Source organism: Bombus bifarius, unplaced genomic scaffold (assembly GCF_011952205.1).
Source record: "Bombus bifarius isolate JDL3187 unplaced genomic scaffold, Bbif_JDL3187 scf7180000007987, whole genome shotgun sequence".
NCBI lineage: Eukaryota > Metazoa > Arthropoda > Insecta > Hymenoptera > Apidae > Bombus > Bombus bifarius.
Genome location: NW_022884369.1, coordinates 2209442 through 2222908, shown reverse-complemented (window position 1 = coordinate 2222908; position 13467 = coordinate 2209442). Strand labels below are relative to the sequence as shown.

The 13467-nt window shown below is 34.8% G+C and overlaps 1 protein-coding gene across 3 annotated transcripts in view; it reads right to left on the bottom strand.

Moving 5' to 3' along the window:
• The window catches only part of LOC117205205 (cell growth regulator with RING finger domain protein 1-like), a 43158-nt gene that overhangs the window by 7960 nt on the left and 21731 nt on the right, over positions 1-13467 (bottom strand). For all 3 annotated transcript variants that reach the window (XM_033443388.1, XM_033443389.1, XM_033443387.1), the window contains exon 2: positions 11467-11624. In XM_033443388.1, the coding sequence (XP_033299279.1) occupies positions 11467-11620 (154 nt within the window). In that variant the 5' untranslated portion in view covers positions 11621-11624. The remainder of the gene's footprint in view (positions 1-11466; positions 11625-13467) is intronic.

Sequence of the window (13467 nt, the reverse complement as noted above, 5' to 3'; positions counted from 1 at the left end):
GGAAAACAGAAGGAGACATACGACGCAGCGTCAAAAAGTCGCTCGTCACCACCGAGCTTTAATTGGCTCGGGGAAAACACGACTTCCGAGAGATCGATCTCTTCTACAATTTTTTCATCGCGAATCACAAACTTGAATACTTAGATAGATACTTAAACTCGTGTCGAGAACACTAGATTATCACTTCCTTCGCTAATGGAAAGTTTATAGAATATAGGCGATGGAGAGAACTGATCATCATAACCGGATTTCAAACGCAGTGAGATTTGCATCATGTACTAAATATTATACTGAGTACTCTATTTTAAATATTTTATGTATACATATATCTTTTTAGTTAATAAAAATACCGTGTCTAACTTTTCCCTGATTATTGCTTCATTGCAAGAAACGATAAGAGATCAAGGTTTATCTAATTTTTGTAGAACGATGAATCCAAATACCAACCTTTTGCCGATCAGCACTGACCGTCTACACACTGACCTTGACTTACTTAGAAATCTAATAGATAAAAGTGAATTCTTCAGTTAAGTCAAGATATATACCAAGTTAGTCATCGTCACTGCAGATACAGTGAAGTTCATCCCACCGTACCAACTACGCTATTTTTATCAAACGTACATATATACAAATCTAAAACTTGGGATCATTTCACGAACATATCTATGTATGTATACGCGATAATAGCAGATTAATTCGTTTCTTGAGATTATAATATCGGTTGTAATAATAATAATAATATCTACCATAATACGTTACCTATACATGTTCAATTATAATTAAGAACTCCATCGAAGTTAATTCTTTAGTCTGTAAAGAATGAAACAAGAGTCATGTAATTGTGACACTAAAGCAACGATACTTTCAGAAAATGGACTTAATCAATTTAGCTTCTGATATTGCGTGACGTAATTGATATATAGCGTCAATTCATTGTTGTTGCCCGCTACATACATAACGATAAGAAACATAAGATCGGGCGTAAAAATCTACTCGAAGCGCACGTTCGATTAGAACAGAAAAGAACGCGTGATATATCAGGGTAAATATATCCGCAGAAACAGAAAGGCCTACATAAATGGCATATGATCGTTTCTATCGACCTTGATTGTTCTACGCCCAGAGAGTCACGTACGACAAGCCGGGTTTTTCTTGTTATTCCATTTTATACAAGATGTTGGTACGCTACGACTAGTAGCATTCTTCGTATCGTTTTGCTCGGGCGATCGCAACAACACGGAGAAACCGATCCAAAACCGGCGACTGGCGATCGGTCATATGTACGTGTAATAGTTCCTAGCCTTGAGCAAACGATGTCGAAATCCTCTCGTGGAATAAGCCGGCTGCTGAACACGCAACCGCGCTTCAATCATGTCCGGTCGCCGCGGAAACTGGAGGCATTACTCCACAAAAATGATAGATTATAGTTAGCCAGAGATACTGGAGGATTACGGAGAAAGGCAGTATCTGTCTATGTTAGAAGCATATTCGTTGAAGCATATTATACGGATAAAGTAGCGTATAATAAGGAAAAACAGTTATGAAAATAATGAGATATATCTGATCGTTAGACTACGGATTTTTATGCATCCGTGGGAATTTAAAGATGAAAAAATAAATAGAATGCACGCTCGGTACAAAAATAAGTAACTAACCAAGGTACAATATTTTTTATATTATTAATAGGTAAAACAAATTTGCGAGTAGATTCACTGACTAGAGTACAAATTTACGACTAGACTACAAAACAAATAAGTTTGTATAAATATCCATAGTCTGGTACATAATTATGCTTCTATTTCAATAAAACTCAACATCATAGTTGTGCCAAGAAAGATCTTAAACCTTTGTCGACCAACAGTCTTGGCTAGTAGTAATGTCAAATAATCGATTTGAGGCAGCTCGATGATAATTTTTAGAGAATACTGAGCAATTAAGTGTATTGTAAGAATGGTGAATCAATTAAGAGGATGTAAATGGGATGTTTATGGATGCTAAGAGGATTATTATAATTTAATCGTATTTTTTAAATGTCGATAAGACTGATTAAGATATAATTAAATATCCTATAATCTTCTTAGAAGGTAAATCTATTTTATAGTTAAGATATCTTGTATTTTATTCTCATCTGTTTATCTTTCAACATTGCACTGCATTTTGGTGGATCGATGGTCTGAGTCGAGATTCAATTCAAGTAGCTTTATTTTTGGTATTTTAAGAGGTCTTGGATACTTGAGTTAAGATTTCCTTTCTGTAGATTTGTTTCTGCGATTTTACTCGGCCATGCTCGGTTAATGGAACTTTCTATTGCAATAGATTTATTACGAAAGTATGATATTATTCGTCCTTGAATTAACAGGTATGATATTATTAGTATCAGTAGAAGGCGATGTTGCAGAAAAAGAAAGAGATCGGTGCATATGCAGAAGTTTAGAAGCACTTAAAAATCTGTAAATATGTCAAAGACTAATTTTAATAATTCGAGAAAAAAATTGTCTATCTCCTCCAAATACCACGTTAATTCTTTATCAGGAAAACAGATCAAAATAATGCAATCGAATTATTTCAATTTGAATTACATTTTACATTAAATTACAATTTAAAAACTGTTTCGTAAATGAAACTATGGCCAATAATTTAAAAGTTTATGATTCTCATTTGAACGAAAGGAACAAAGGGGAGATGATAATTGCTCGCGTGACCATGAAGTGTGAAAGCACTGACTTTTATTTTGCTCCTATTGTTGCAACTCTTTAGCGCTTCCACAAGCAAACGTTTGCAGTACAATATATGCGAAAGCAAGCCGCAGCCATTAATTGCTCCAACCACTTGACGACTCATTTACAATTCTCCGCTGGGTTTCTGATCTTTAAAGCTCCGTCGCTCTGTGCAGTTTACAATCTTCATTAGGCTCACTCGGAATTTTTGTCCGCTTTTTTAACTTTGCTCGCTGATTCTTGTTGACCTTTTATCAAACAGAATTTTTACCGCGAATATTATCACGAACAATATTAACTCATTCAATCTTTGCAATATAGTAATTTCTTTATTTTTTACCTTTTATGTGTTGTTTCAATTTTCCTAGGAATTATAAGAATCGAAATTGGTCTAACTAAAATTGATTCGTTTTTGTTAAATTTTAATTCTACGAATATAGAATTCTTTGATTAGGAAGCAATTTAATGAATAGGTTAACACCTTCATTGCTGATTGGATTTTCAGTATTTAAAAAGACTTTATCAAGTCGGTATCATAAAGTATATCGTAAAAAAATATGGATTTGAGATGTACGCAGTACACGTGATAAACTAGATTTCTTACGATTAGATCATCAATTTCGTATATAGAATATATATAGAATATAGAAAATAGAAATATATATATAGAATATAGAAAAAAATTCATTACATTTTTTTACACGTAACAACTTATTTTTTAATTTAATTAAATTTGCGATTTTTTAATTTAATTAAATTTGCGATTTTTTAATTTAATTAAATCAATTGCGATATACATGATATCTGCAATTAACTAACTATAAAAAAAGACACGGTCATTTCTTTTTCATATCAGTTCTATGATAGCTTCCAAGAAATGAAAGGAAAACAGGAAAAAGAAAAACTAAGTCGTGCGGGATAAAATATAAATTCTCTCAATCCCGAGTGGATACAAATGGCATAAATATTTGTCGTGTGTAAATTTACAAAAGCTTAGAAGAGATGGAAAGGATGCGTACTGTGCAAAAATAGTCGTTAGTTAGTGTACGCTTCTTTTTCCTTGAAGAAGAAACTCTTGTATTGACTAGAGAAACAACAGAACTATGTAGGTCATTGTAGGTGCAAAAATGCCTTGAGCAAGTTGACGTAAATTTCTCTTATTTGCGTTGTGCCCGTTCGCTTTTCCTTTCCTTCCACTTCGGAGAGTCTTTGTTTTCTCGACTTATGAAATTTTTATCGAATTCCATACTTCTTTATTCATTACAATTCACTATCATTATTGTTGTATTGGGTAAAGATTATGTACGGTTGCAAGGCCGATAACTGAAAGCCATTCAAAGCAAAAAAGCCAGAATTAAATAGATAATAATAATAACAATAATAATTTATTATCGCCATTGTTAACTTTGTACTGCGAAGCTGGATACGGTAGCCATGAAAATAAAGAAAAGTGAAAAGAGGAGTGGAGACCCAGAGCTGACATTGAGAAATGTAGATTTTTAAAGAAGATTACTAGACAATGTTAATTACAAAAAATTATCGTTTCTTGGAAAATATGAAAAAGGTGAAAATATAAAAAGATCAAGACTGTGGTAGCTCGGTATAACATTTTTAGAATTGATAACTTCCTGACCATTTTTAAACGTAAATGGCTAAATTTTAACGAAAATCCAAGATCCATATCGAAGGGGATGAAAACAACTCTTGATGGATCTGAAACGTATTTTCTGCAATATCCGAAAACTTCTTAGCTACAGAAATATCATTTGAATGTAACAATTGGTTCTTTTTAAACGAATAATCTCTCTGTTTAAAACCTGTTCTAAAAAAAGCGCAAGTGTAATCATTACCTACGAAACTACAATTCTGAGAGGATCATAAATCACCAATAGTGGGGTAGAACGTATAATTTCTTACGTGAGCACATTTCTAAACTCTGGTACTAACTGACATGTACTGTGACTTTGGCAACCAAACGAGAAACCGTTCTTTTTGCGCGGCAGGAACCGTTATCTTACACGTTACAGTGTTACGATCGTTCCCGTTTAAGGCTTCTCGAGTGTCCTTTTTCTAAAATTATTCTGACGTTTCTCGTCCGATTCTCAAACCGCGTTATCGATCCAACACAGAAAGACAGATCAAACAAAACGTACATACGTACATGTGTGCATATATGCAAGGGAATATTTACCGCATAACTCGATTTCTTAAAATAGATTCTTCACCGTGTGCTTCGATCAGCACATCAAAATCGATTCTTCACACGGCTAAATGCGCTGAATGAGAAGTTTGAATCAACGCGATTGTAATTTAAAATTTCAAGGGCGCCGTTCTTCTTCATTTGGGATTCGATAAAGAGATCGATGAACAAATCCTCTACTTTGTACGCTTCCTCCAGAAGCTTAACTGACTTTGTATGGAGATTATAAGGAAGAAAATATGAGTATGATGTTGGTTTCCTGGTTTTTGTGTTGTTTGGTAGATAAAAGAACGTAGCTTAGTATAATATAATATAAAAAGTATAATATAAAATATAATAATATTTAAAGTATAATATAATAGTATAATATAAAAAGTATAATAATATAATAGTATAAAAAAGTATAATATAAGTATAAAAAGTATAATATAATAGTATAATATAAAAGGAGAAACGATACTGTTGAGAAAGTAACACTTTTCACGTAAATATTTTTTCACAGAACTCCGTAAACAAATTTAATAAGATGACAGTTTTTTGGTAATATATGATTGACAGAGATTGTATTTTAAAACTGTCTTCATGCGAGAAATTGTGCTATATGATTCCTTGGAGAAAATTTACGAGCAGTTCAGTTACTATTACATATTCGATGAAGCGACTACAGACGACGTAACGGGATATAGACGAGCAGAAAAAATATATATGAAAAGAAAAGAGAAGAATTTACTTCTAGTTGGTAAAAGGACGAGGAGTAGTCTAGTTTCTTTTCTAACAATACAGCCTATTATGTATTGTGGGAATAAGAATGAAAGTAGGAGGCGGTCGAGAACTCACTCGCGAGGATAATTGCAGTCGGCGAATTCATTTCTGTGCAATTGGCCAGGGACACGCGTATAATAATAGAAAAAAGACTGAAAAAGAAGTGAAAAAGAGAAGGAGGAGAAGAAAAAGAACGGCGCTGCAGTGTGCGTTTTTCTCCTCCTCTCTCTTTATCCTGCCCTCGTATACCGGGCGGCGTTTTACGTAATACAAAAGCAATGATTCGACAGGATGTTGCATTATGTGCGACGCCACGCTACGATGCTCGTGAGTACGTGCCTGCGAAAAAATTTCCTGAAAACGACGCACTCTATTTGCTTGAGAATAGGACACGTCACGAGAGGAATAGAAAAAAAATGCAAAAAGAGAAACGATGAAACAAAAGAAGTTGGAGATCCGAAGGAAGAGGATTTATTCTAACGTTTATTTGAGATTGAAAACGAAAATTGTACGATATTCGCTATAATATTTGATAGGTGAAACGAATTTCTACGTAGGCTTCATACTTCATTGGTTTATATATTTTCCTCCAACTAAAAGATTCGTTAGCGATAGCAAAATACGATGGATATAATATGATAGATGCAAGATCATCAAAAAAAAGCACAGCATGTTCGAAATGATAGAAATGAGATTGAAATTGAAGGAGATTGCTGCTATCTATTGCTTGGGAAAGGGAGTAAGAATGTTTTTATCTTAAATGATAGTTTGAACGTACGTGGTATAGTTGTCTAATAACGACATGGTTCTGGGACATGTGATACCGTAATAAAATCTGTCACGTTTGCGTGATACTAGAACTGGGACTTAAAAATACGTTCAAAGAAATGAAAGAAAGAATTCTAAGAAACGAAAGTAAGATAACTGGAGCCTTGAACCGATGAAGAAATAATTGTTGTACTCTAGATTCCAGATGAATATGATAATTCCTTTTACGAAGTTCATCTTGTGTAACAAGTAATTAAATTATTATTAATGTCCCTTTAATGGAATTAACTCTTTTAATAACTCGTTTATTACGTTGATGATTCACTAAGTGCCCACCAAGTTTATTCATACTCATGTACATCTTGAACTTATAACAAGGCTGGTATATGGGAACAAGGCTGGAATTTACAAGATGGGAGCCAAAAAATAAGAACAAGGTCTTCACTATGCTACCTGAAGTTATGGAACATACATCCTGACGTTATTCATAATTCAACGCCATGAGGAAAGATATCTTTTAGCAACATAATATGACAAGAAAGTAAAATATTCATGAAATACGAAATATGTACACAAATGAAGATAACATACGTTACGTTAAAAGTAAATAGAAATCTACTTTATAACTTCTCTACTCCATTGGATTTGCTATAAAACTCATACGTTACTTATATCGACGTTGCTAATTACTAATATCACTATTAAGTATATTCGTCCGTATTATCCTAGAGATATTATTTCGAATCATTTTCGTTCTTCCATCCTACATTTACAATGTAGCAATCGCCAAACAACTAAATTGAAACGTGGAACTGCGAAACGCGGCAATTATCGAGATACGTACAAGTTTCGAAAGCTTTAACATCGTTAAGAAGTACGAGAACTAAATAGCGATGATCATGAGAAGATTTCGTCTCGAGCGGACGATCACCACCAGGTTAACTCGCTTCTCCCGTCGAAGAAGGAATCTTGCAATCGACTCGCAACATTACATCACCGGTTGGTTTACCTTTCGTAACCTGGACCACAAGCTCTTCTCTCTCTCTCTCTCTCGATTCAATCGCGATTACATGTTGCACAATGAGACCGGGAGAGCTATTTAGTACCGAGAGAGCTATTTAGTGCCGGCAACCGTTCACCGATACGCAGGCAGATGTAATATTTGCTCGGTAAAATGCCAGGCTATGAATGAGCTTTCGATTCGTTGCCTTTCATCTCGCTCGCTGCAACTCGTAACATGCTTGTTAAGTAAGTTTTTCGAACGAGTCGGTGAACTTGACACGCATAACGTCGATCAACCATCGGTCGATCGATGGTAAAGGTTCTGTTTTAGAGCTGTTACGGAATTCTCGAGGACATCGTTCGTTTTTTAATCCTTTGATAAAACGACGAAGAATTCAGATTTAGGAAGACAATTTCTCGGATTTCTATTGTATGAGATGCAAAAGGTACATTACTTTAATTACATATAAGAAACAAATATTAATAATTGCGTTAGATACACGGTGATATTTAAAATGTGAAATTTATGTTGCTACATTTGATGAGTCTCTCTTTCTCTCTCTCTCTCTCTCTCTCAAGCTACGTCGTTATAGGATTAATCAATGTCCGACGTCAGATTTTGTTTTTGTAATTTTGTTTTTGAATGATAATCAGCTCCATTAGCAAAACATATCTTTGCGTTTCTTTCATTGGAGATATATCTATTAATTCAAATCTGATTTCGTTACATTGGAATCCAGTCGAAAAAGCATTGCAAAATGAAGATTCTAGATATACCTACATGTTTATAAAATTCTGAAAGATCTCCATTAGCGATATGGCGTTTATTGATCCTAATGAGTTTTTCAAAACATAGTAAATTATTAAGAAACTTTACTTACTAACCATCGTTCAAGTACGATTGATTTTCAAACATCTGCCAACGACCAGCATTAACACACAGCAACTTGTCGATTAATGTGTTTTCCATTATGGTACATTATTGCCAAAAGAACGATCGAAGAACCTTATTCGAAACTATCAAGGATGAGAAAGACCCACGTACAAGCAGCTGGTGGCTCAGATTTATTAATAATTCTTACATTGAGTTTATCAATAATTCCACAGGATCAAGTGGAAATTATTACACATATTGTCACGTAACTTACGTAACATTTGTGTGTTCCGACAAGCAAACGCTGTCCTCGATGAACGATTCTACAGTCTATACCTCCGCGATCGACCCTCACGGTTTTACATGGTCAGCTTTGCCTGCGAGTTTGGAATTCGAAAATACTCTGCCCTTGCCATGACTCTCCTCTATTGGCGCCTTACCGGGAAAATTCATCGTTTCCACGAGAAACGAGCCACTATCGTCTTCGAGTTAGATATCAACGAGGAAAATATCACTTATCTCTGACGTTTCATTTATCTTACGTACGTTTAAGTTAATCAGTAATTCTCTAGAACGGATGTTGACGACAAATTTATTCGTATCAGATAGCGAATAATGGACAATATTCGTGTTTATTAGAGTTTCGTCTAAACTTAAAGATGAAGTAAACATTTGTCGATTTCTTAACGTAAGAGAATTCTTCGACAGGACACATAACACGCAGAAGCTGTTCCAATGAAATGATTAATGGCCAACTGGCGAAAAAGATAACTTAAGGTATAAAAGATATATCAGAAACTTCTTAGATATATACTAAACGAGCCGAGGACACAGGAATATCTACGGTTGAAAGAAAATCAATGTATCGTAATTTTACGAATATTTTAATTTCCTCACACCTGATCGAATTATAAGATTTACATAATTAGAAAAAGACGAACGTATCCAACAAGAATCCAAAGAAAAAAGTTGTAACAACATAAGATAATTTTACGAATTGCTGTTCTTTCATACTAAAGAGCAATACACGAGAGTACTATTGCAGACGATCATCATCATTCTGATTAATCGAGTTTCCATTAACAATCGGACACGTGCTCCATCATTGTTGCTGCATGGTCCGTGGCATGGTTCGAATAAAATCCAAGGCACACTCGCAAGGTTAACAGAGACTAGCCCTGCGCGTAACAAATACACCCGCGATCACACGAATACGCGTGGTTTAATGAATTTATCGAGGGTCGGCGGGTGTCAAGCATAAATCAACCGGTCGCGTAATAAAACGTGACCACGGCGGGGGAAGAAGATCGTTCTCAACCGTGTGCATTGTGCAGGATATATCTTCGTCGGTTATTCGTTAACTCTAAAGCTATTGAAGCTTCTTTTTCTTCTTAACTGTGCTTTTGACCGAAGATGGATTGTTCAGGAAATATCTGTTATCGCTTTGAAGAAACCGCACAAGCTGTATGTATGTAACGGGAATCAATGGGAAGAACAATATGCACTCGAGAAACAGAAATTGCGTAAGAATTTAAAAGTCAAGCACTTGCGAATAATTATACTTACGGATGAAGATAATTCTTGTTAATTTGTTAATAATGAATCGAAGCGATTTTACTTCCTTCACATAATAAATCAATCAAGTATAAATTATTCGTAGAATAAGTGTTTTACCATGAATAAATTGTAGGTGCTTATCATAACAATTATAGATGCGGAATCTAAATAAAGATTCGTGTTACCCTTTAAACATTACAATGAATGCTTTGCATGTCTTTGCATATTTAAGCCGCCGTATTCCGAAAATCGTTACCACGCCAACTACGTTAATACTTTTGAATAGTAATTGAAATTTTTTAAAGCTAATAAGTCTTCGCTTTATTAATCTCACCCATTGTATCAATGGGCTACTAAAAATCAAATTCTGCCTAAAATACGTATAAAAATCTAGCTTTTAAAAGAATAAAGAAAAATATAATTCTGTGAACAAGCTATACAATTATTTGAATATTTCACAAACTTTTTTTTCCCCAATGTGCAATAAGAAAATTTGTTTCATACATAGGTATGTAAAAACGAATATTTACATACTAATCTATGAATTTGCTCGAAATGGGAAGCAATTTTAAAAAGTGTTGCGCGAAGTAATATAATTATGAGATAGATCCCTTGCCTGCGATCAATTATCCCCGGTTAAATGACTCACAATGACCTGGCCAAGCGGTCAAGGTAACGTTTCGTAACTTCAGATATCTTCACACCTGCATACCAATTACGACAAGCGACAATGACGACCAACGGGAGGACCGTCTCACCTTTTTTCTTCTTTTTCTTCTTACGCGGTGTCTATAACCTACTTTTGAGCCGATCGAGACGCGAAGGAGGTTTTGCTCCTTTCAAGAGTCAGTTAGCCCAACGAACCAAGACTTGCGAAATTTAAACGATGCTTACTGTTGGTAGAGAGCAAAGTAATAAAGATTTCTTGTAGAGAAGAATCGTCGGAAGAACGTTGATTCGCGAGCGAGGATATAGATTCGAAAAGTTATGGAGTTCTTCGTAATGAATCGCCGTGTTTGCTTGGAACGACGCGTGAATTTTGACGACTATTCAAACGGCAACGAATACTAATCCCGAGAGTATTAGATGAAACGAAGAAGAGACACGTCCGGGCGTTAGTACATCGATTGTGCGAGATACGATCTCCGATCTGTTTATCAAAAACGGGTTTGTCTTTTTTCCCAACGACATTCCTAATTTAGAATGTTAATTACGCGAGAATAATTAATGATAATTCATCATTCGTACTAGATAGTACGTCTATTTGAATTTTAAAATAATTTGCGAACTTCTCTGGATATTCAATTAATTAGATATTTCAACTATTCGTGTACTCCTCTCTTGTTCGTTCGAAATGAGATACTGGATTGGAATTCTTGTATAATTTTATATACTTATATAATTTTTATATATTTAATCGTTCTTCCTTTGATGATAACATTGAAATTATTCAAATTGGTGATTCAGTTGGGTAAAACATATCAAGCGTTTCTTCAATTTCTTTCTCGGTATCAATTCGAAAGTGTCATGCTTGCGATTTCTTCGACAGACTTGTGAAGAAGGAAAATTGAAAGAAAAAGACTCACCGGTATAAGTGCTCTTGAAACTTTCGTGAAGCTTGAAGGTGAAGGGAATGTGGACCTTCATCATCTCCATCTGAGGTATGCGCGGCGAATGTGTCATTACGCTTCCACTCCCTCCAAACATCAATTCGTCGCCGTGAATACGAAGCACGATCATATTCCTGTACAAAGAAATCGGATTTCTCATTTAATCGAACCATTTTCAGTCATTTATTATTAATACGTGGCTGTTTATGCGGATTTATATTTTTCTTGAGTCCTCGATTTTTCAAGTTTATATTTTTGTGGTATGGTTAGCGAAACGTGAAGCTAAGCTGTAAGACGATACAAAAATCGCTTTACTGACGTTGACACATTCGGTTAATCTGCGACTGCGAGTCGATGCGATACGTTTGTCAATTGGAGAAGGATTGACTCTACTGCAGAATGCAAGAGCCTCGGTCGATGATGTGCATATTCATCCGTTATTATCCTTTTGTTATGCTTTGTATATAAAATATTTTCGCGTAGAGAATGCCTTTGAAATGATTCGAGAAGCATAAACATCCGGACAGATATCAGCTATTGATTCTGAGAAATATTTCTTACAAAGCAGAGATATGTTTCGATCGTTAAATGTTATAAAGCACTGTACATTGAATATTTCATATATTTTAATATATCATATGTATTCTGTGCATTTGTGTGTTTTGCATCATTAAGTTTCTCGTAAATGCATAAATGTTCGCTATATAATCATTAGAGTTGTTTACATTCGCAACAAAGTAAACTTTCAAATTCTTCGAAGTCGTTCGCATTCAAACTGTTATGCCCTAATTTCCTTTAGTATTATAAGGGTATTACAAGGGCACTATGAAATTATCGCTTTTAAATTAATAGACTAATTTAATTAAGCTTCAAAACGTTGAAGTAAAAGAATTAATATTTGTAACTCGCGAGAGACTTTACAATTCCGCATAATGTATTCATAATTCAACATTAAAAGTTTGATTTGCTCTTCAGAGCTTATAATTAGCACTCCGCTCTCTCTAGACACACGAGATACTGTTTATAAGTTAAACGACGATAGTGTCCTACGTGCAGGTATGCGCGATCTTGAACGCGAGACGATTAGACCATCCGAGAAATAACAGTATACTACCTTTTCCTATTAACAAGTATGAACTAACGGGTTTGAAAATCATGTATCGGCTAGTTGCTGAGAGTTTCTCATCTTTCCTTTGCTTTCTTCCTCACAGTAACGCAAAAAATAAATCGGACGCGGTGAATTATTCTAGAAGAAAGATTCTGCTTCTTCTACGTTCTCCATTCTTTCCCCAAGAAGAAACGTAACTCGTACGGATAAATAATAATTAAATATTTGAACAAACAGAGAAGGTAACGAATAAGTTCTAACTTGATAAGTTATTCGACCGACTTTGAATTTATTCAAACAACTACTTTGCGTAAATAATCATTCTCATAAAAAAATCTGAAAAATTATTTTTTCCCGAAGAAGAAACGTAACTCGTACGGATAGATAATAATCAGATATTTGAATAAATGGAGAAGGCAACGAATAAGTTCTATCTTGATAAGTTATTCGACCGAGTTTGAATTTTTTCAAACAACTACTTTACATAAATAATCATTTTCATAAAAAATCTGAAAAATTATGTTTACGAACTCTGATCCATTTTTTTTACCGACATTAAGATGCAAAGAAATAATTATAAGCTGGTAAAAAGAAGAATCAACGTATCGCCTCGTTTCAGCAGACCTCGTTCCAATAAAATGTAACGATAAGGCTCTGGAATGAAAGAACGCGACTATACCGTCCTTCGATATTTAAAATAATCGAACTGCCTTCGTTATTCATCCTTTGGAGCGAATTAGTGTGCGAACGGCCGCGTACTGCCAATAACCTCGCGGCCATGAGAACACATGCACGTATACCGCAACATAAGGTTGCAGCGAATTATTCGTCAATCTACGATCCTATGATCGATGATATCAAAAGGAACA